This window comes from Miscanthus floridulus, chromosome 6 (genome assembly GCF_019320115.1).
Source record: "Miscanthus floridulus cultivar M001 chromosome 6, ASM1932011v1, whole genome shotgun sequence".
NCBI classification, from domain to species: domain Eukaryota; kingdom Viridiplantae; phylum Streptophyta; class Magnoliopsida; order Poales; family Poaceae; genus Miscanthus; species Miscanthus floridulus.
The window spans coordinates 32,577,139-32,602,122 of NC_089585.1; the positions used below are offsets into that span (position 1 = coordinate 32,577,139).

Below are 24,984 nucleotides of genomic sequence, written 5' to 3' on the forward strand. Positions count from 1 at the left end.
TTACTGTCTGTGTGTTTGGTAACTTGCTCTGCAGCTGACTACCAGAATGAAGCCGAAGTCGATGATGCACTCGCAGAGGCAATGGACTTGTCAAGAGGGAGGATCTGATCATCACAACTAAGGTAATCTGAATTACAGAATGCTACCTTCTGTATTCTACTGCAGGTTTTTTTTTTTTTTTTGCCCCACTCTATTCCATAATCTTCATGTGATTGAAAGTTTCGAATCTGTTCTCATTGCAGCTGTGGAACTCAGACCATGGCCATGTGCTTGACGCCTGCAAGGATAGCTTGAAGAAGCTGCAACTAGATTATCTCGATCTCTATCTTATTCACTTCCCAGTGACACGGTGGTGATCCCCATGACCTCCAAGGCACACTAATACATTAGCACACACTTTGTATACATTCACTCGTTGGGACATGTTTGGTTTCAAGCAGGAGCAATTGCAAGTGAGGACAGGAGCTTGCATATGTATGTAACTATGATGTGAACATGTGAGGCTTTTTATCTCTCTTAAAGCGAGCAATGCAATCTGGTTACAAATGTAACTATGTATGTCTGCAAGATCAAAATGTTTGGAGTATATAGTGTTAACGTGTGCTCTTATTGGTTCATTCTCGAATGGATTGTGTCGATTTTATATTGCTAGCAGTTCCATATAGATAGCTTGATTTTGGAGGCATTTCTAATAATGCCTCCATTGATGTTTGAAGGCGTTGTACAGAACGCCTCTAAATAGTATTTTAGGCTGTCAAAAAATATCTTTAAATGTTGATATTAAAAGATATTTTGGAAAAAAACGCCTCAAAAGACCTTTTACTTCCATGTTTTAGACGGTGTTTTAATAAATGCCTCAAAAGGTCTTTGAGGGCGTTTTGATCATTTTTGGAGACATTTGTAGACATCTCCTATAATGGGATGTGTTGTAGTATAAGTTGCCTAATTTACACCCTCATCGGAGAAAGGTAGGCAAGTGTGTGGATGGAGTACTGACGGCGAAGCAATTCGTTGAATGGATTTAAAGTACAGCTGAAGGTTGTGGATGACAAGATGAGCGCACGTATCAGAGAAACGTGTCAGGCAACGTACGGAAGAACCATTCCTTCGATCTTTTAACATTATTATGTGTGTATATAGAGAGATAGAAATATACCTGAATTGAACCAGCAGACTATCTTAGTCGTCAATTCATCATGTTCAACAAGAAAAGGTCCATGCAATTGGGTCTCTTTATTCTCCACTAGTTAGCTACGATTCTCGTTGTCTACCGCCCCTAATCTGATTAGACGGCACAATATTCCGAAGCACTAAAGCAGTTCCCCACTAACAAGACGATCATATACTTTTATCAGACACTTTTAGCTAAAGTTTTTATGTTTCGAATAGTTTATGTTATAGCCCCTAATGTTGACTATTGCGTAGCACAATTCTTTTTAACGCTGGCATCCACATATAATTGCGTGCACTTTTCAAATTAATGTATATGCTATTCATCCCACTAGAGGTAACAAGGATTTTAGATACTTACAGTATAATGTACAATTTTGGCAATAATGACTTTTCGATGTTTAATAACAGTACCTAAAATGCTTGAAAATCCTACACTGGAGGTATTCTTCATGATAGATCTGATGAAATCATTTCATGTGATCTTGTGATTGCTATTTGTATAAATACTTCTGTATTATTGAGGACAGAGACGTTTTGTTAAACGACAAATTAAACTAGGGATACCGCATGATTCTTTGGCTGCATGCCAGAAAAGTTATTAGTCAGAGGCATCATGTATGGTTTCTATCTGAGGTACTGGACTCCTGGTGCTCAGCATGTTGGTTGCCTTGATGGTTGTCCCATGTCTGGCCATCAAACACCCTGCAGATCCCTGACCAATGACCGCCCTTGTCCAACTGCATACACAAATTAGAATTCCTTCAGGCTTGTGGAACGATTTTTTTTTTAATTTTAATAATTTTTGAAAACTAATTTTAAATCTAACACTGTCGGGTTTTTTAAACTAACACTTTTGGCCGCGCCGAAACCGGGCACGGCAGCGTGGTTCATGCGGGTGCGCGCGCGACACGCAGCTGCGGCGCCCGTGTCGAGCCCCGCGCGGGAAGGCCAGGGCCAGGCGACCAGGGCATGTCTCTGCCGCGCCACGGATCAGGGCGTGGCACTACCGCGCCAAGATCGGTGGCGCGGCAGGCCCTGCCACGTCAGCAATCAGCGAATCCGGTCGTCGCCACGTCAGCCCGTTGCCGCGCCACTATGCATGGCGCGGCACAAGCATTTGGCCGCGCCAGGGCAATAGGCACGGCCAAAAGTGTTAGTTTTAAAAAAAACCGACAGTGTTAGGTTTAAAATTAGTTTTCAAAAAGTGTTAAAATTAAAAAAAAAAGTTATGTGGAACCCACAAGCACCATAGTTGTGAGCAACCAGCATCCACTCAAGGCATGCATTGCTTCATGAGAATTTCTCTTCTCATCATAAAAAAATATATATGTATATACCATACCATTCTTACACTCAAGGCATGCAGTTGGTATACACCAGCAAATACAATAATAAAGAGGGGGATTACTTGCATGGCATGTACTGGTACAAGTCAGTGGCTTTAGCCAGCTTTAGCTTATGGGGCTAGCTAGTTGTTAATCAAACAGGCTGAACCAGCAAGTCTAATGATGACAAGACCCTCAAAATTCCACAGGGAAAGCTCTGACCAGCCCCTTTAGTCTACCTTTTGTTTTTTTAAATAAACAGCATTCCTGCAAAAGGGACTCCACTGAGATGCGCATACGCAGCTCATATCTCAGGGAAACAAAATAAATGACAATATATATATATATATACAATCCATTATTTTGTCCACTAGGCCAGTGCATGCCCTCCTCTTAGTTCTTGCAGACAGCTCGCACCTGCAGGTTCCTTTGTGTCCAAACCAAGGAAAGGCAGGTTCCTCACATCTCCGGCCATATCTGCTGCTGCTGCTGCTGCTCCCCAAGCTTTTTCCTCCCCCTCTCTTCAAGGTAGCTGGGGCTGCATGCTCCTCGCGAGCTAGCCATGGAGCCCAGGAAGTCGAATTATCTTGTCGCCCTCGTCTTGGCGTCGCTCTTGCTCTCCGCCATGGCAGGTTAGCGTGCTTGCTGGTCGTTTTGTTGATCAATTCAGGTCATGTCTGTGCTTCTTTTCCTAGATGTTCTTCGTTTAAACTGTTATATATATTAGAAACCCAGTTCTACAAGATTTGTGTGATAAGAACTCGCGCGCGTGACCCATATATACATACTAGTTTGTCCTTCAGTTTCTGTAGTGATTCGTGGAGCTTTTGCTTGCTGCAGGAGGACATAGGAAGAAGCTTCTGAACAAAGATGAGGCATCAGAGTCAATGGTACATAACTATATATATGTATATGTATGTATATTTTACATTTTGAAAAAAAGGAGGAATAATAACTACGTATATGTATGTACGATCCAGCTAGCTACAATTCATATATATTCTATTTGCTCTTGTATATTGATCAACTATATATAAACATGTTATTATCATGGCATTGCACAAAAGCGAATGCAAAAAACTTGGAAGAATTTCTTGAAAGTCTTCCGAGTATGGGATGAATTATTAGTTTTCTTCTCTCTGTATTTTTCCCCGGGCCCATCCTCTCCCTCTTCTTCTCAAGAGCACGGCATTAGAACATGCAACACATTGACTAGGCATAATCAGACGTAATTTTTCAACTCCAAGATGGTTTATTTCTATACATTCCGTGCATTCCTATAGTACAATCAGTTCTATTTGACAGGTTAGCGCGGCCGATTTGTATAAGTTTCACTGTCAAATGGATACTAGCTAGAACTCAACTAGATCCATATATCTATCTTGGATATAGTGATGCTTGATCACCAGAATTGAACTTTTTAAACAAATCATGGATAGCAGCTACTGTATGGATATATATGAAAGCACTTTTTTTTGTCAAGTACTCTGTCTGTTCCAACTTATAGTCCGTTTAGGTTTTGTCCTATCAAATTCCAATTCTATAATTTTGACCAAAGTTATTTAGAGGAAATGCTTCAACATTTATAACGTCAAGTTAGTTTCATTATTTTTTTCACATGACCTATGCTTTGATAGTGAATTTATTTGAACTCCTGGATGCAAATACATTTCTAAAAACTAGATCAAACTAGAGAACTTTGACATGGGAAATAACCAACAATAAATGAACTACAATTTGAAATGAAGGGAATATTTAGACATCAGTTTATCTATTGCTCGTCTGCAATAGTTGTTGCATGCAGTTAATCTCGATCGAGGATCGTCGCACTATATATATTTGCACCCTAATAATCCCGCTGTGTTCTCCACTTCTCCTACCAAGTAGTGGCTAGCGTGTAATTGTTCATGCATGCATGGCAGGAGACATCGTCGGAATCCATGCAGCAGCTGCAGGAAGACGACGAAATGGCGGTGGTGGTCCACGAAAGAATTCTCAAGCAGGTGAAGATGAACGACTACGGGAGATACGACCCTTCACCGACCATGGCTAAGCCTCACTTCAAGGACATACCCAACTAGCCAGCCCACTATATATATTGAGATATATCCTTGAATATATATGTTATGCTTGCTAGTGTCGCTCCTCCTTATACACACGTGTCACATATATTTGTCGAATAAATTCCATGTATCATCACCATGTGACTATATATGTTGTGTTGATATATGTGCATGTGTGAAGTATGTCTGAAACTTATTATCAGTACTTATGGGAGCTAGTAGTGTGTGTGTGTGCGCGCGCGCGCGCGCGTGTATTTGGTGTCCGGCCTCCTCGTCCAGTAGTTTGAAATCGAGTATATTTGTGTTGTAATTTAATTGACTAATATGACTGTTTACTAATGGCGCCGCCAAGGGTTCCTACCTAAGTAAGTGTTGGACCTAGAATTTTATGAAGGGATGTGTACCACACTAAAATTTTCACATGCAGTTCAGTAAAATTCATTTAGCAATAATTCGGTAATAATCGTATGCAAGTACTAAATAACATAATAAATCTTAAATCCAAGAGTTAACTTTAAAACTCATATAAATTACAGTACATGATACATCTATTATCTATTATCTATTACTATATAAAAGAGTGAAGGAATTAAAAATAACCTCTTACCCTGATGTCTCCTATCTACCTTAATTCTTGTCTCTTAGATCAACTTTAAAATCGGATCCAACGTATCTAAATCTCTCACCCTGTTCTAACAAGCGGGCCCAGTCGGAACACTCACGGTCAGATCGCGCCAAAAGCTGGTCAAACCACCAAGCACCCTATAGTATCCCAACGAAGGCTTTTCTCGCCATCTTTTCTGTCTCATTTTTCAACCATTTTCAAACCTTTGAAAATATGCTAACTCCAAGTGTTGTCCTGCAAGACAACCACCATCTTTAGCTCAAGTTAGCATTTTCAAAATATTTTCACGAAGGTTTCCAAACATGTTTTCAAACCACTACTCGATCCTAGCACGGATGCAAAGTTAAAGCACTCAAGTGGCACTAATAACCATTATGCAAACAAGTTTGCCCCTCTTGATAGTATGCCTATCTATTCTAAATCCAGTCAAGCACTTATCTACTCTACCTTAGACCGGTGAAATGAAATGCCCTACAAATATACATTTGCCTTGTGCATTCCACTCCATCTTGTGGCCCTATTATGGTGATGCTCACAAGCATCATCCAACCTCCATATTCCCGTCACCATCAACATGATGAACAATGGTCATCAACATGTTTCGCTAACCACGCCACATTAACCATTATTCATAGCAATGAAGCTCCTTCATCTTCACTCTATCAAGACACTTGGTATCAACACAAGTTTTCACTTCGCTTGATCTCCATGAAATGATATGCTTCACTTCATAGCTTCACATGGCCTTCTCGTCCATCAACCTTAACCTTGCTTGCTCTTCACCGTTGCCTCAGTCCATCGGCACCAAGCCCTCTACTCGAACTTCACCGCTGTAAGGAAAATGGACCTCGGCCCATTTAGTTCGTATTTTGGTGTTTGATGATCAACATGACTAAGTTGGACTAACGTATTTGCAAGTATTTATTTTATAGTGCAATAGGATGCAAATGCGGATTGAACCAAGTTTGGAACATGAAGAATATGATCAACACTCAAAGGAAGATGCTAGAGGATGTGTGATCAACCTAGAAGTGAAGCTAGGAGTCCAAGACGCGAAGATGAAGAAGCCCGGAAGAAGGATCGCAAAGAAATGAACAAAGGGCAAAACTGCAGCTGGCACCTCCATGTCCAGTGCCTAGCACCGGACAGCACTGTGTTCACTGGACAGGGGCACCACCCCATTTTTCAGCACGCGACAAACTTTCATATTTGGGGCATAACTCTTAGCTCCGAACTTCGATTTGGATGATCTTGGACTTCTCGGAAAGCTAATGAAAAGCTCTACTGCCCTGAATTGGTGGTCTTTGGTTTTGAGCTGAAGAGGGCACCACCATGGTCACCGAACTGTCTGGTGGTGGCACCGCCCTAATTTTCCAGAGAGCACCATTTTCGGGGGTTTGGCCTGGGTGGTCACCGCCACCCCTAGGGCGGTGCACCACCACCCTATGTCCGGTGCCCACCTGTCTAACAGCTAGTTTGAAATAGCCATTGCAATTCGACCGTTGGGGCACCGCCACCCTATGTCCGGTGCACGCACGTTGCTGTTCGGTAACAACGCAGAAAAGTGGATCTCATCTCCAACGGCTAGCTCTCCACTTGGGGCTATAAATACCACCTCAACTGGCCATTTAGAGTATGACGAAGCTAAGGGAAGATAGGAGGGTGTTACCACACCTTATTTGTGCTCCCTACTTGCATAGGGCTTAAAGAATCACTTGGTGATTAGCGTAGGTGCTTTGCGAAACGCTTAGGTTAGTTAGACCACTCTCATATGCGCTTGCTCTAGGCTTAGGTCTAGTTGCTAGTGAGGTTTGCATACCTCTCATCCAAAGGTGCTTGCGCGCACCGTGCTTGTACTCGATGGGGCTTGTAGTCTTGTGAGACCACACCAACCGTGTTTGTGGTGTGGTCGCCACCATGTACCAAAGGGAACTAGGCCTGTGGCGTTTTGGCCAGAAGCTTGATAGTGAAGATGGCGGGGAGCGGTCCAGGAGAGGCTAGCCAGAAGGTAGACCGGAGACCCACTTGCATGTGGGGAAGGCCTAGGGCTATCCATAGAGGTACCCGACCGGGAGCTTGGCCCTTGTGAGGGATTCCTTGCGAGGGGCTTCAATGAAGACTAGGGGAAAGCTTGAGTGCTTCTCAATACCTTGGTAAAAATACTAGAGTTGTCGACGGGAGTTTGTATCTTTTCCTCATCTTTACCTTCCGCATTTGCATTGCTACCTTCATAGGCTAGTTGATAGGATTGGAACCTAGGTTGTATAAATCTTTTGCTGTAGAGATAGCAACACACCTAGCAAAACTATAGTTGCACATTTAGATAGATTATTTTCTTGCATAGGTTTTGACTAGGTGAAATTAGAGGCCTTAGTTAGAAGTAGAATTTTAAGTTGCCTAATTCACCCCCCTCTTAGGCGTCACAGTCCCTTACAAGTGGTATTAGAGCAAGGTTGGCACAATTTGGACCTTTGGCCTCACCGTTGTTGAGCCGACGCTATTTATAGTGGTTGGGATGGATACCTCTAGGCCTTCGCACTTTGACAGCACTAACTTCCCGTACTATAAAGCTAGAAAGCTAGAATGGCATGTCACCTTGAGGCAGTAGATTTGGGTGTTTGGAGAGTCACTCGTGACGGGATGAAACCCATTAAGAATCCCAATAAACCCTGTAGGATCTCGGGTTGGCCTAGAGGGGGGGTAAATAGGCCTATCAAAACAAACACTCAAACTTTTATCAAATTCATCAAGTGGCACTGCCACTCTAGAGGGCAGAACTGTCGGACTGTGGCACTGCCAGGCCAGAACAGCGGCACTACCGCACCTGTAGACAACTTTGAATCATAGTTCAAAATTCATGAATGAAAACTTAGATAGGAGAAAATTCCTAGCTTACTGCAAGTATGACAATCATAGATCAAGAGCTAGAAGTGGTAGGAACACCCCACACAAGTAGATCGACTAGAAACTCTAGAAATCACCTCAACCACAATATGTCATGTAAGTAATATGAATCAATCATAAGTGACACAAAGATTTATCCCGTGGTTCAGCTCACCACCAAGGCTTGCCTACCTCCACGTTGTTGAGGTTAGCCACTAAGGCTTAGGGATTTCCAATCCTTCCTCATTCTCAAGTCAAGAGACTTAATTCTTGAGATGAGGGGTGAGTTTACTAACTTCAAGAGATGGTTACAAACCTCTCGGGGCTGCCACACAAGTTGGCAAGCTCCACGACCGATGCTCTAGCCGGCTAGGAGCCAAGCTCCAAGAGTAACAAACACAACCGCCGGTCAAAATGTGAACAAAGTGCTCTTTAGAGTTGGGGAATCAATGGAGCTGCTCTCTAATCGAGTTTTGGACCCTTTTCCTTCAAGGATTGATGGGGAAATCAATAGATTTGCTTAGGGGCTTGAGGTCAACAATGGAGGAAGAGAGAGAGCTCCTGCTCTGTTTTGAGCGTGCTAAAGTGAGGAAGAAGAGGCAGATTACTTTTGGGGAGAAAGGGGAAGGTATATATACCCCCCAACCCCAACGGTCACCGCACCCAAGGGTTCGGGCAAGACTAGGCCCGCAGCCACGAGGTCAGGTGAGAAGGAGCACGCATCCTTAGGGTGGGGTGAGATGGTGCCTACGACCTTGGGGTCGAGCGAGACGGAGCCTGCAACCTTGGGGTTAGGCGAGACAGAGCCCGCACCCAAGGGGTCGAGCGAGATGGAGCTCGCGACCCAAGTGTAGCAATGCCTCTCTTCAAGTGCGGCAGTGCCCCACCACGTAAGACAACAAGGGTAATAGTGAAGTGTAGACTATCTTGGCTATAAATTTGAGGATGCATGTGGTTGTTTGAGCACTTGGTAGCACATATTAGCTTAAGCATTGTGTCCCCCTTTATAGTACTACTTTTCCTATACTCAAATTCAAAATATAAAAGAATTTAAACCTTCTTTGAGTTTGAAGCCATCTATATTTGTAATTGGGGGCTCTTCCGTTTCATGTAGCATCCTCAAATATAAATTATCTGCTTGTCATCTTGAATAAATCTCATTAGTTCTCTAATTGCGTGGTCATTATCACCAAAACCCACAATTAGGGCTTGATTGCACTTTCAATCTCCCCCTTTTTTGGTGATTAATGACAACCCAATTAGAGCTTACAAAAGATATGAAATAAATACTAAGATTTTTGAGTCATGGGTGTAGAGCCTCCCCCTAAGTATGTGAATAGAGAATTGAATTCTCAAATTGGCATAAGAAGCCAAGATTCATGTTTTAGTGAAAGTGATGAGGCTCCCCCTACATCCATGCTCCTATGGGGTGCTCATACTATGTCATGTATGTAAAATGTGATGCAAATGATAGTTTATGCACAACATGGTTTGTTGTTGCAGCTGGGTGCGACACTACCACACCAGAGTGTGGCACTGCCGCAATTGCTGTAACAGCACAGTTCAGAACAGACACCACATAGCATGTGATACATATAAAGATATATCTTCTAGCACAATTGTATCACAAGCTGACATCATAGATTAATATATGTCCATATCCCACACATATGAAAAGTACTTAGGTAGTATTATTACATAAATAGAGTTTCTAATGGACTCTCAAATTATCACCTAACGAAGACTACTCTAAACATATACGAACATGACTCTAACTACAGCAACCTCCATGGCATTGAAAAAGTTGTTGGCCCCTCTAATTTTCTCCCCCTTTGGCATAAAGCACCAAAAAGAGAAGAAAAGAAGAAAGACCAACACTCCTCATCCTCTTGGATGGTGTCCCAATCGACATCATCCCCACCAGCAAGCTCCACTAGCACCTGTAATGTCCTCCTCTCCACCATCATCATCATCGTCGTGATCGGAGGAGGAAGAAGAAGACACCACCGCCCTCCCTTGGCAATGAGTGGTCAAAATGTGGCGCTAATGCCTGGTGCTCCTCCTCATGGATTGTAAGGTGGATCTCAAACTGGTGTGTGGATCAAGCTCTAGCTGCTCCTGCTCCTCCTCCTCCTCATCCTCTAAATCTGTCTCAGAAAGACTAGGTAGATCATCAAACCTCGGCGGTGACTGAACTGGAGAAAAAGGTGGCAGCCCTACATGCTCTCTAGCCTCCTAGTTGGCTTCATGGTTCTCCAACCAGTCCTGATATGCGGTCCTCGCTACATAGGTGCATGTGGTGAAGATGGCCTTGATCCACTTCTCAAATTTCTCCATCTTCTTTTCCTTGCGAGGCCTAGATCAGGATGACTCAGGCATGTCCTCAACTGATGGAGAGTGTCTCACTGCTCTACTAGCACCTGCTCCTTGAGCCTTCTCAATCTTGTAGATGGTGTGAAGACCATCTTTCTCAAATCTATAGCTAGAGACCCTCTCAGTCATAAACATGAGATAGGAGGAATAGGGTATCCCCTTTCTCCCATCCTCCATGACGTTCCACTAGCTCACGCCACATGAGGCGAGGGACATTAAACCTGTCACCTCTAGGAGCAAATCTAGCAAGCACATTCCTAACATAGCCATTAAGATCAGAGGCTGCTCCCTCCTTGGGATTGATAGTGCACCTGATCAAATTATTCAGAATGTAATAATAGCTCTTCAGGCCATTGACCTTCCCATTTGCACTTCTCCTGTTAATCCACAAATATGCAATGTCATAGATCTTAGCTCTAGCCTCATCATGAATGTAAGTGAAGCCCCTGCTCCTCCTCTCCAAAACCAAGGATCTGGCTAAAAATCACAAAATCAACTCTATAATGTCGTCCCTCAATCATCCAATGAATCTCATCTATGTAGATGCTATAGAAGAAAGTGGCATGGAATTGGGCTAGCACTTCCTCATTCCAATTGTATCTGAAGCTCATAATATTAGTGAGGCCAAACAACTCACAAGCCTTGATCACCTTATTGAATTATGGCTCATTCTTTCCCTTCATCTCCTCCCAATCAACATACTGCATCTTAACAACTTTGGATTTCTTAGAGTTGAAGTTCATAGATGCATAGAAGTTAGAATGAAACTTATTCCAAAACCTGTAGTCTATCTCCAAATCTTTTGGCTGCTCATAGAGATTGTTCTCATGTGCTTCCTCCACCATATTTAGCTTTCCCACACGGGATGAGCACGGGATGAGCACGTGTGTCAACAGGATGCCTCATAACTACATCCTTAGAATACTCTCTAATGTAGCTCCTATCAAACTCCTCAAGATGAGGTGGAGTATCTAGGCAAGCACCTAGAGGAATAGTGCAGCCAACCCTCTCTAAGTTCTCCTCATCTTGGATCATTTGATCTCTCCTCCCCCTATCTCTAGCAACATCTCTACCTGCTGCACTGCTGCTGCCCCCTGTGGTCCTGCCATGACCATAACGAGGCATTTGCTTGTCTCGAGGCTCTATCATCTTCCTCTTCCTCCTCCAATCATCATCACCTCTAGAGGCCATATTGGTTCACACGGATTGAGGAGGAAAGAGATGAATCGGCTCTGTCCATGAGCTAGGGCTGTTGTTGATGATGAGGTTGAAGAACAGCAGCAGGCCGCGGCAATGCCAGAGGTGGCAGCGCGTCTAGATAGAGCAGCAGCGGCGGCGGCACATGGAGGAGAAGAGAGGTGGCGGCTGGGAGATAGGAAAGGAGAGGGTTACCTAGGGCTAGATAAAATAGGTAGAAAAGATGGGCCCCCATAGATAACTGCTGATATGGGCTGAATTTCTAGTTGAAATTCAAAGTGTGGCACTGTCGCAGTCCACACGCGGCACTACCGTAGTGCGGCACTACAGCAGGGCAAGAGCAGTGCATAGCCACACTCCCCTAGACCACCAAGATTTAGCTACTAACTAAATACCTCTATATATATAGGATATGGACATATATCTTAAGCTCACTATGATCAGCAACAAATAATCAATACAAACAATGATCATAATGCACTTGCTTCTTATGATAAAACATTTTAACTGTAATATTTATACTTTTGCAATTCATTTCTCCTATCCATTCTAGTTTATCAATCAAGGTGTTCTATATTTCAAACCACGTTACGAGAATCAAGTATATTTAGCTCACTACGTAAAGCACAAAACCTTGACTCATCAAGAGGCTTAGTGAAGATATTGGCTAGTTGCTTTTCGGTACTCACATGGCGAATTTTGATATCTCCTTTGGCTTCATGGTCTCTCAAGAAATGATATCAGATGTCTATGTGTTTAGTTCTTGAGTGGCTTACGAGATTGTTGGCTAACTTTATGGCACTTTCGTTGTCACACAAGAGTGGGATTTTTGTGAAGTGACATCAGAAATCTTGAAGGGTTTGCCTCATCCAAAGTAGTTGAGCACAACATGCATTGGATGCAACATACTCGGCCTCGGTAGTGGAAAAGGCTACACAATTTTGCTTTTTAGAACTCTAAGACACTAGGGACCATCCAAGGAATTGACATGTCCCTAAAGTGCTTTTTTGATCTACTTTGCAACCGCAAAATCTGAATACCCAAGTAGATCAAACCTAGAGCCCTTAGGATACCACAAGCCAAGGTTAGAAGTGTGTACTAAATATCTCAAGATTCTCTTAACGGCCACTAAGTGACACTCTTTTAGGTTAGCTTGAAATCTAGCACACATGCACACACTAAGCATAATATTGGGCCTAGATGCGCACAAATAAAGTACAGAGCCAATCATGGAGCGATATACCTTAGTATCCACAGCTTTCCCTTCATCGTTGAGATCTAGATGTCCATTGGTTGGTATGGGAGTTTTGATAGGCTTGGCATTCACCATGTCAAACTTCTTGAGCATATCATGGGTGTACTTCGTTTGGCTTATAAAAGTTCCATCCTTCACTTGCTTGATTTAAAATCCAAGGAAGAACTTCAAGTCACCCATCATGGACTATCTCAAATCTCTTGGTCATGATCCTACTAAATTCCTCACAAAAAGAATGATTAGTACTACCAAATATTATATCATCGACATATATTTGGCACATAAATATATCTTTGCCAACTTTGTGAGTGAAAAGGGTAGGATCAGGCTTTGCCTATTTCAAAGCCTTGTTTAAGCAAGAATTCCTTAAGGCATTCATACCATTCTCTTGATGCTTGCTTAAGCCCATAGAGTAGCCTTTTAGGAGTTTGTAGACATGGTTGGGAAACTTGTGATCTTCAAAGCCTGGTGGTTGCTCAACATAGACAAGTTCTTGAATAGGGCCATTGAGAAATGCACTCTTCACATCCATTTGATATAGCTTGAAGTTGTGATGAGCAGGCATAGGCTAGAAGCATTCGAATTGCTTCAAGTCATGCCACCTGGTGCATATGTTTCTTCAAAGTCCAAGCCCTCTACTTGAGTGAAACCTTGAGCAACCAACCTTGCCTTGTTCCTTGTCACCACCCCATTCTTATCTTGCTTGTTGCGGAAGACCCACTTGGTGCCAATGACATTGTTATTGGGTCATTCCACCAAAGTCCACACTTGGTTTCTTTTGAAGTTATTTAGCTCTTCTTGCATGGTCATCACCCAATCTGGGTCTCCAAGTGCTTGTTCTACCTTAAGAGGCTCCAAAGAGGACACAAACTGAGTAATATTGACAATAGTTTGCTAAATGTGAATGAGTTGTTACCCCTTTTCAAAGACTCCCAAGGATGTTATCAATAGGATGATCCCATTGAATTGTTTGCCTTAGCCTTGGATGCTCAATGGCCTCTTGTTCATCTTCTGGATCTTCATCATCATCTTGCTCAAATATGGGTTGTAGGTTTTGTCCATGAGCTGTAGTTGAATCAGCTGCTACTGACTATGTAGGTTTGGCACTGCTGCCCTTAAGTGTGGCACTGCCGCACTCAGGAGTTGCAGTAGGTGTTTGCTATAGTGTGTCATTAGGTATGTCAGTGGAAATTGGTGCAACAGCAACTTGAGGAACCTCCACTTCAATGACTTCTTCTTGTGGTCTAATATCACCAATAGCCAATTGCTTGATTGCTTCACATGGTGGATCCTCCTTTCCTACAGCACTTGAATCAACTTGCTCTACTTGAGAGCCATTAGATTCATCAAATGTCACGTCTACCGCAATCTCAACTCTCCTAGAGGTTTTGTTGAAGACATAGTAGTCATGCTCATTTGATTCATAACCAAGAAGAAAACCTTCATCAACTTTAGGTGTAAACTTAGAGGTTTTGGGTTTCTTGTTAAGTATGAAACACTTGCACCCAAACATTCTAAAGTAAGGCACCTTAGGCTTGTTACCGGTTAGAAGCTCATATGAAGATTTCTTTAACTTCTTGTGTAGGTAGATGGTTGATGGCATGGCAAGCGGTGTTGACGGTGTCACACCAAAAGATGTATGGCGTCTTGTACTCATCTAGCATTATCCTTGCCATGTCAATGAGTGTACGGTTCTTCCTCTCTACTACACCATTTTGTTGAGGGGTATATGGAGTTGAAAACTCATGCTTGATGCCCTTTTCATCAAGAAACTCCTCAACTAGAGTATTCTTGAATTCGGTCCCATTGTCGCTTCTCACTTTCTTGATGGAAGACCGAACTCCTTTTGAGCTCTTCTAACAAATATCTTCACCTTCTCTTGAACTTGGCACTTGTCATGCAAGAAAAATACCCAAGTGAAATGGGAATAGTCATCAACAATAACAAGACCATATTTGCTACTCTCAATACTTAGGTAGGCGACTGGTCCAAAGAGATCCATATGTATTAGCTCTAATGGTTGCTTGGTGGTCATGATGCTCTTTGGTGGGTGAGGTGCTCCAACTTGCTTTCTGGCTTGACAAGCGCTACAAATCCTATCTTTCTCAAAGTGAACATTTGTTAGTGCAAGGATGTGTTCATCTTTTAGAAGTTTGGCCAAGTTCCTCATCCCAACATGGGCTAGTCGGTGATGCCAAAGCCAACCCATGCTAGATTTTGCCACTAAACAAGTCTCAAGCTTATCTTTACTTTTGTTGAAATCAACTAAGTAAAGCTTATTCTTTAATTGACCAGTAAAGATAACAGAGGAATCCTCCCTTCTAAAGACTTCCACACCCTTATCCAAAAAGAGACATTTGTAGCCCATCTCACACAATTGAGAAACGGACAACAAATTATAACTCAACGAATCAACATGTAATACATTTGTAATTGAATGCTCTAGGGTTATAGCAACTTTACCGAGACCAATCACATCCCCCTTTGAATTGTCTCCAAAGACATTATTTTCATTTGAGTGTGTCATCGGGGAATATGATGAGAACATACTCCTTTCTCTGGTCATATGATTTGTACATCCACTATCAAGCACCCAACTTGATCCACTGGAGGAGTATGCCTACAAAATAAGTTTAGTTGCTAGATTTAGATCCCTAATTTGACTTGGGGCCTTAAATGTTAGTCACAAGAATCTTAGGAACCCAAATAGAAGTATTCCTATATATGTTGGTTTCCTTTCCAATATATTTTGCACCACTTTCCCATTGTTGTTGTTCCTCAAAACAAAGCATGATGTCAAGCTTTGTTGAGGTGTATAAGTCTTCGGTTGATAGGCATACTTCTTCTTGGTGGCCCACACTGATTCTTAGGCTTTTGGAAAACTTGTTTCTCCTGGTACACCTTCTTGGGCTTAGTTTGATTAGGAACAGAATTGGTAGCCTTCCCATTTTTGCGGGGCACGGCACTGCCGCTCTGGGATGCTGCACTACTGTGGTTTGTGTAGGCTGATCTATACCAATTTTGCCTTTCCTCTCAAACTGCACACACTCATAGCCATTCACTATCCTTCTTCCATTTGTCTTGGCTCCTTTTGTGTGACCGAGCCCATGCTTGATTGAGGGATGCCTTCCTTGCTTGAATTGTGGCCCTTTTGATTCATCAACCTTCTTGTCATTGGATTGAGTCACATTTTCCAATGACTTCATTGAGCCTAGCAATCTCCTTTCTCATAGGTTCCATGTTAGCAAGGTTAGTGGAATAAGCATTCAAATCAAGATTAAAACATTTTCCACAACCTTGACTAGTAGAGGAAGTAGAGGTTTCCTTTGCCTTAGTGAGATGTGAGTTGCTATCCCAAAGAATGCTATATTGCATCTCAAGTTCTTTGTGCTTTTCATCTAAGTCACAATACATTTTCTTGAGAGCTTTATTTGCTTTCTTTGTGATAGCATGGTCCTCTTGCTCTTTGGCCAAAGCCTTGTGCAAGGATTCTACCTCACTTCTCTCTAATGCAAGAGCTTCTTTGATAGCAATGTAGAGATCCTCTTGTTGGATAAGAGTCTCGTCTCTAGATTCTAGCTCAGCTTGGACACTCTCTAAATCCTCCATTAGCTTAGTGATGAATAATTTGGTCTTTCCATCCAAATTTTTAGTTATCATGTTTATTTCTTCATCACTAAATTCATCATCACTAGAGCTATCACTAATATCACTAGAGATATCACTAGGAGGTGGAGGAGATTTGGCCTTTGATTTGGATTTTACCTTCTCACCCTTTGCCATGAGACAAATATGAGGGGAGTAGTAGTCATCATCGGACATGTAATTGAAGAGCCTTGGTATAGGGGATGACTTGTGAATAGCAATAGTTGCAAACTTCTCATCCTCTTCACTTGTGCTCTCTTTAGTTGAGTCCCATTCATGCCCAATGTGAGCCTCTCTCATGTACTTCTTGCTCTTTTTATGGTTGGCCTTCTCCTCTTTCTTATCCTTCTTGTATTTATTGTCCTTGATCTCATATGGACACTTGGCAATGAAGTGATCGGCGCTTTCCACAATTGTATCATGTCCTCTTTTTCTTGTTTGGAAAGCTTCTCTTCACTACCTTGTAGCCTTGCTTCTTTAGCCCCTTGTGATACATCTTCATAAAGAGAGCAACATCATCAACTTTCTTGTATTGATCATCATCATTTTCACTTTCACTTGAAGATGATGTGGTCTCTACTCTTTCTTGAACTTGCTTGCTTGTTTTGGGCTTGCTAGTTGAAGCTTGTTGGCTGATCTTGGACTTGCTTATAGAGCCTTGCTTGCTTGATTTTTGGCCTTAAGAGCTACATCTTTGATCTTGATGCCCTCTAGCTTTGCTTGTAATTCTCCAAGTTTCTTCCTCTCATTTGCTTCTTCTCTTTGCATGTCAAAGGTCAAGATCCTCCCAAGTACATCATTTGGTGTGAAATACTCAAACTTCTTCTTGTCTCTAATTAGAGTGACTATGGTCTCATTTCTAGATAAATAAGCTTCCAACATAATCTTGACAACTTTGTGATCATCTAGCTCATCATAACCATAGCCTCTAATCTTGCCCACCATTGTCATCAACCTATCAAACATCTCTTGTGGCCCCTCTCCATCCAAAATCACAAACCGATTGAGCTTTGACATCAACAAATCAATTCTTGCCTTTCTCACTTTGTCAACCCCTTCATGTGCTAGGTGCAAAGTGTCCCATATTTGCTTGGCAACATCAACTCCAATCACTCTCACTTGTGACTTGACCATTGAGGTGAATGATTCACATCTCTTCTAGTGTTGGGTTCATGGGATGAACCGATGGCTCAAATCCATTGCAAACAATCTTCCAAATGCTGGGGTGAAGACCTATAAGATAGGCTCTCATCAAGTGCTTCCACTTAGCAAAGTTAGTCCCATTGAAATGAGGTAACTTGCCCACGGGCACATTGATAAAAAAACCTCTGATCATGGTTAGTCATAGGAATAGAAGAGTAGTTAGTGGATACGACGGCATATTTGTTGTTGGCCTTACCATTTCCTTTCTTCTCCTTCTTGTTCCCTTCTGACACTTGGTATGACTCATCATCATCTCCATCTTTGGAACTACTTGATATGCTTGATGATGCACTTGTTGCCTTCTCTTTTTCTACCTTCTTCTTCCTAGCTTCTCTTCTTTTTTTCTTGCTTCTCTCTTGAGCCTTCTTTCTTCTTTCCTTTGCTTCTCTTCTAACCGCTGCTCCTCCTTCTTCTTCTTCCCTCTTGCTTCTCTTTTTAGCTTTCTTTCTTCTTTCCTTCTTCTTCTCTCATTTTCATTGAGAGCTCCTTCGGCATCGGTAGCCTCAAGATGTGGTAGCGTGGTATTGCTTGCTATCGACGCACTTAGCTCGCTGCTATCCGTGTCGTCATCCACCTGCTTCACACCACTAGTTCCTCCTTCGGGCTTCATACCTCACGCAGTGAAGCATATATGAGGTAACCCGCTCTGATACCACTTGTAGGATCTCTGGTTGGCCTAGAGGGCGGTGAATAGGCCTATCAAAATAAACACTTAAACTTTTATCAAATTCACCAAGCGGCACTGCCGCTCTGGTGGGCGACACTACTGGACTACGACACTACCAGGCTAGAACAGCCGGCACTACCACACCTGCAGATAACTTTGAATCATAGTTCAAAATCAGTGAACAAAAACTTAGATTCAGAGAAATTTCCTAGCTTACTATAGGTATGACAATCATAGATCAAGAGTTACAAGTGGTAGGAACACCACACACAAGTAGATCGACTAGAAACTCTAGAAACCACCTCAACCACAATATGTCATGCAAGTAATATGAATCAAGCACAAGTGCCACAAAGATTTGTCCCATGGTTTGGCTTGCCACCAAGGCTTGCCTACCTCCACTGTTGTTGAGGTTAGCCACTAAGGCTTAGGGATTTCCAACCCTTCCGTCATTCTCAAGTCAAGAGACTTAACTCTTGAGATGAGGGGTGAGTTTACTAACCATAAGAGATGGTTACAAACCTCCCAGGGCTTCCACACAAGTTGGCAAGCTCCATGGGCAATGCTCTAGCTGGCTAGGAGCCAAGCTCTAAGAGTAACAAACACAACCGCTGGCCAAAATGTGAACCAAGTGCTCTTTAGAGTTGGGGAATCAATGGAGCTGCTCTCTAATCGAGTTTTGGACCCTTTTCCCACAAGGATTGATGGGGAAATCAATAGATTTGCTTGGGGCTTGAGGTCAACAATAGAGGGAGAGAGAGAGAGAGAGAGAGAGAGCTCCTGCTCTGTTTTGAGCATGCTGAAGTGAGGAAGAAGAGGTAGATTACCATTGGGGAGGAAGTGGAAAGGTATATATATACCCCTAGCCCTCAACTATCACTGCACCCAAGGGTTCGGGCTAGACTGAGCCCGTGGCCTTGGGGTCGGGCGAGACAGAGCCCGTGACCTCAAGGTAAGGTGAGATGGAGCCCGCATCCTTGGGGTCGGGTGAGACGGAGCCTATGTCCTTGGGGTCGGGCGAGATAGAGCCCGCGTCCTTAGGGTCGGGCGAGACAGAGCCTGTGTCCTTGGGGTTGGGTGAGATAGAGCCCGTGACCTTAGGGTTGAGTGAGATAGAGCCTACACCCAAGGGGTCAGGCAAGATGGAGCCCACAACCCAAGTGCGACAGTGCCTCCCTTCAAGTGCGGTAGTGCCACACCACGCAAGACAGTATGGGTAATAGTGAAGTGTAGACTATCTTGGCTGTGAATCTGAGAATACATGTGGTTGTTTGAGCACTTGGTAGCACATATTATCTTAAGCATTGTGTCCCCCTTTATAGTACGGCTTTTCTTATACTCAAATTCAAAATATAAAAGATTTTAAACCTCCTTTGAGTTTGAAGACATCTACATTTGTAATTGGGGACTCCTCCATTTCGTGTAGCATCCTTGAATATAAATTCTCTACTTGTCATCTTGATAAATCTCATTAGTTCTCTAATTGCATGGTTATTATCACCAAAACCCACAATTAGGGCTTGATTGCGCTTTCAAACCCACAAACAGTGAACAAAAAGAAATTCATTTCAATGCTAGAGCTAAAATTGCTTGTTTGAATCTTTTAACATGGATGTGTTTAACCAAGTGTTCACTTTAAATACAGCACATGAAATTTGGTTAAAATTACAAGAGCTCCATGATGGACACAAGTAATGTCCATGAGCAAAAATATTGCCTAACTCAACAAAGTTATGATTCTTTTGAAATGAATGATGTTGAGCTTGTTCGTGATATGTATTCTCATTTGAATCTAATTATCAATAAGCTCAATTCTATAGGATTAACAAAGCTAGGTGATGTAGACATCATGAGGAAGATCATCTCCATGCTACCACAAAAGAAATATGCAAGCATCATCACCATCCTTCACAATATGAGGACTTGAGCACCATGACCCCAGCCATTGTCATTGGCAAGATAGTGGCATTTGAAATGTCACTGCTAGATGGGTCAAGAAGAAGCCTCTTCATCAAGCAAAGGCAAAGCTCACGTGTAGTGAGAAAAAGAAGATGAAGGGCAAGCAAGTTGAGACAAGCTCAAACTCAAGCTCCTCAAGTGAAGATAAAGAAGAAGATGAGGATGATGATGATGATGATGAATCAAGTGATGATGATTAATCTTCCTCCTCTGACCTTGAAGAAGAATCAATCAAACTTATCAACAAGGTGGAGAAGATGATCCAAAGGCTCAATGTCAAGGGTGTGCCCAACCAAATTCAAGATTTCATCGTCACCAATCAAAGAAATGAGAAAAGGAAGAAAGGATGCTATGGATGCGGCAAGTTGGGGCACTTTGTTGAAGTTTGTCCAAATATGCCCACACCCAAGACAAAGAAGAAGGCAAGAAAGGCAAAACACCAAGCCCTCACCACTAATCAAACATGGGGATGATTCATCAAGTGAAGATGAAGCCCAACACAAGAGGCTAGGCCACAAGCACTCATCATCAAGCTCTTCTCGTGTGTGCCTTATGGCACAAGGTAATGAAAAGCTCATCCTCTTATGAGAGTGATAGTGATGATGAAATGCCTTCTCTTAATGAACTTGTGCAAGAAAATCTTAAATGTGCTAAGGCTTGCATACTAGCCAACAAAAGAAGCTAAAAATATTGCAAGAAAAGCTAGATAGTTCACAAGAAGCATATAAAACCTTGCTTGAACAATATGAGACATTCGCTAATCTCAATATTGAACTATCTACTAAAATTGAGCAACTTGAGGCTAGTGCAACAACAAATGCATGCACAATCAATGATGAGCAACTTGTAAAGAAAAATGAAAAATTAAAAGAAAGTTAGCTAGCTTACAAGATGCTTATAAAAGTTTGCTTGTTGTTGGTATAAATTAATGCACATAGAATAATCCGCAAGCACACGGATATTATACCAATGTAGCACTTCACCGGAAGTACCCAGTTTTATATTGAACTCAAGGAAACATGTGTGAGAATAACTAAATCTAACTTATCCCAACTTCACAATCAAGGCTAGATAATAGGAGTGTAGAGGAGACTACTAAGGTCTTCTAGTTCTAACTTCAGTAAGCTTTGCCATCTATTGTTCAATTCTAGGTATAATACTAGAGAAAACATAGACAGAGTATGTTTCCTATAGCAATACTGTCCTGCTAGTCCTATTAACGGGAGGTGGACTATAGAGGAATTCAACAAGGCTATAAAAGTCACCCTCGTGAGCTACCACCGATCCAGAAAATAGGGTACATCTATGAGTAACCAAGTCTAAGCACCATACTTATACTATGAATACTACTTTAACCCAGGAGCTACAAGGATTAAAGTACTTAAAAGAGAGTCGTAAACCTGAAGAATAATATGAACAAGATGCTTACTTGAATTAGAATTCCATTACCAGAGAAATCTCAGAAGCAAGCTCAAGAAGAAATTGATTCTGCCAGGGTACAAGCCATAGAGGGCGCACTGATAGGCTAGAACTCCTCCAAACTCTTCCCTCTCACTCTATCTCTCCATCTCTACAACAAGACTAGATCCTATCGAGGACTAATCTTCTCTTGATTGCTAGCCTTGATCCTAGTGGACATATGAATTAGGGTTTCTAGCTTCTCAGCTCTCATGATCAAATGAGGCTTATGCCTAGAGGGAGAGGCAGGGGTTGGATTATATATCCCTGAGGGTCCAACATGAGCCCTTGGATCAAACCGACTTAAGCAATGATGGAGATGCATCCTAGGAGGCGGTGGGAAACCAACATAGCGACGAGGCTGACAGGTGGGCCCATAGGTGGCTGGGCGGCCTAACAGTGGGGCCAGGAAGCCCCACATGTCATCCTCTAGTCCTCTGCTTTGGTGATGTGGCTCCTGGATCCTTCTAGAGTCTTCCCACATAGATACCATGGTGGGACTCCATGTTTTCCTTTGACGATTAGGTCCTCCTTGGCGGTTTTCTGATTAAATCTTGTTGGAAACATAGATTCATCAAAACTCATGGAATTTGTCAGTTTAAACCCCTAAGTCTACATTGGTGATTCATTTATGCCCTTATACATGTTTAAATGATGGTTAAATATGGCTGATAACTACCATCAACAACTCCCCCCCACTTAGGACAAGGCATCAACATAAAACCATTCCTAGTCATACATGTACTGTGGGATTCAAAATGTCTACCATGAAACTTTGGGTGGTTGAAGAATGGAACAACTTGAAATAGATCACCATCCTCCTTCAGTCAAGTCAATTGGAGAAACATTTAAGATTTGTGAAAACAAAATATAGCTTACCTTCTCCTTTTTGTGGTACTCTCAAATCACTCTGTATATATGGTATTTTTGGATCATCACCAAGGAATCAATGACGTGCCTTCTTTTTGCCTACTAAAAGCTTATATGGAGCTTAGGTAGGGATGAATGTGAAAACATACTTGCATTGCATATATTGTCAAAACGAGGATCCGAGCAGAAAGATGTCATACTTCTTAGATCAAGATGTGAATGTGTGTGGATATGTATATATGGTGGCTAACATAATTCTACTATGCTCCTTAAAACATATCTCTCTTGATTGAAACTTGGAAAACACTTTGCAAGGAAACATGGGCTATCTTATTCATCTCTTTTTCTCTCTTTTTTCCAGGCGGGCATCTGAGTACCCATTGTTTTCAATATCTTGAAACACTTGTCCATTTTTTCCAATACTTTCTCTTTTCATGAATAACTTTTGCATAGCCCATGCCATTTTTTCTACAATTGAAACTTTTCAAAAGAGACATTTACAAGAACTTGGAGCATTTATCCTATCAAGCATATTTTTGTGTCTATTCCCAGTGTAGGAGTAGAACATTTTTGGGTGAATGAAAAACATAATGTTACTTACCCCCAGTGTAGGAGTAGCACATATATGTGGAGTGTACGTGATCTTGATCTTGAGAGCATGATGAATTTCTCAACAAGGGTCACAAGGTTTGATCAAACTCCATACAATGACAAGTAATATATGTAGAAGGTTCTATCATATCATGTATGGCTTAGGTGGGACATTGCTTACCACAAAGGAGAGGTGTAGCTATTCATTTTTCTTTTTGAAATAAAATTCTCCAATAATGAGACATCAAGAATCAAGTTCTCATTATTCTACTATATCTCATTCCACAAAAACTTAAGTAACATGGGTCCCTAATAATAAGTTCCCAATAGTAGCATGACTTCCAGGAAAAGTATTATGTGAGTATATCCTTAAGTCATGACTGAAATAATCTTTCCTCAGGTTTTAATGTTGTTTATTAATGGATTTTTAATTTGGTTCAAAATAGAAAGCGAAACATATAAAAACAAAGTGTATTGGGCTCATACCTGACCGTGGACGAAGCAGCGAGGCGAGGTGGCACTATGGTGGGCTAGGCAGCCCGCTCTTGGGTCCTGTCTTGGATCTAACTTTGGCGAGCACGGTTCTTGGTCCATTACTTTCTAAATTTTGTGACTTTCATGATTGAATCTCGTCTTGCGGTCGCAGTGTGTCTCCCCCACACTTGTTTTCATGTATACCTCTATGTACAACATGTGGAGACAAACACATATCCAAAGGAAATAGTGAGCATATAAGATTTCATTAATATAAGGCACTTTATTACACAAGCCCACATTAAGCACACACTTTTTCTGACCTAACACAAACTTTAATATCCTAACCATCTGAAGCTAAGCGACAAACCTAAACATTAAATAAGATCACACTTAAACTAACACTTGTGCCTTATCACTCGACCTATTACTTAGTTTTGCTTCTTATCCCCAAGATAGCAAGGAAAGGATAGAGATTTCACTTTTCAAATTCTTTCGCTAGAGATATTCTAATTCTATCCTATTATGCATGGCTTCGATCGTCCTAGTGAGGAGATGGGTCTTTTCTAAGGATTGTGACTGCTTGAGTAAGGAGATCAACTCTCTTCTCAAGGGCTACCATGGTCATCCTCTAACACTTCTCTTCCCTCTCTAGTGGAGCTAGGGCAAACCTCTTTGGTGTCTCCTTCGGTGGAATGATCTTGATCTGCCCTAGTGCAGCCCGAACTCCATCAAAAGCTACTCGGGGTATGGCCGTAGTGTACTTGGCACATATGACATCCCCAAACTTGTTGGTCTTCACACTCATCAGCGTCTCATTAGACCTTGAGGGATGGAGCTTGTTGTCCTTCTACGCTTGAATCATCAGGCCCTTCATCTGCAATGGCTTGTCCTTCAGGAGCAGGCGCTCATGCGACGGAGGGAGCGCCGGTTGATGAACTTGGGCATAGTAGGAATGCTCATAGCTTCTTCATGGAGGAACTAAGTTACATGCTTGGGAGGAACAATGACTAGGGGCAGAGGTTCCCCTATTGGGATGATGGCTAGAAACTCATCTGTAGGCGGTGGCTTCCTTGGGTTGGTCCCAAAGGGGATGATTTGCTTGTCAGCCATGGGAACTAGGAGAGGAGGAGAGCTTTGCTGTTGTAGGAGAGGGAAAGCTTTGATGGGATGGCTATGGAGACAGGCAGGGGCTCATTTATATAGGGGGGTTCAACTTGCAG

At 42.2% G+C, this 24,984-nt stretch overlaps 1 protein-coding gene across 1 annotated transcript; it reads left to right on the top strand.

The window, feature by feature from the left end:
* The first annotated feature begins 2,801 nt into the window (after positions 1-2,801).
* Positions 2,802-4,926, top strand: LOC136458029 (uncharacterized). Its single transcript, XM_066458033.1, has 4 exons — positions 2,802-2,921; positions 2,953-3,130; positions 3,339-3,388; positions 4,421-4,926. The coding sequence occupies exons 2-4, from the start codon at positions 3,061-3,063 to the stop codon at positions 4,577-4,579; spliced, it is 279 nt and encodes a 92-aa protein (XP_066314130.1). The 5' UTR covers positions 2,802-2,921; positions 2,953-3,060; the 3' UTR covers positions 4,580-4,926.
* Positions 4,927-24,984: the final 20,058 nt, after the last annotated feature.

What these genes read in the sequence shown, in the direction of transcription:
- LOC136458029 (XM_066458033.1), top strand. Translation starts at nt 3,061, where the DNA reads ATGGAGCCCAGGAAGTCGAATTATCTTGTCGCCCTCGTCTTGGCGTCG. An exon ending in CTTGCTCTCCGCCATGGCAG is followed by an intron (nt 3,131 to 3,338) that starts GTTAGCGTGCTT and finishes TGCTTGCTGCAG; the next exon opens with GAGGACATAGGAAGAAGCTT. An exon ending in ATGAGGCATCAGAGTCAATG is followed by an intron (nt 3,389 to 4,420) that starts GTACATAACTAT and finishes CATGCATGGCAG; the next exon opens with GAGACATCGTCGGAATCCAT.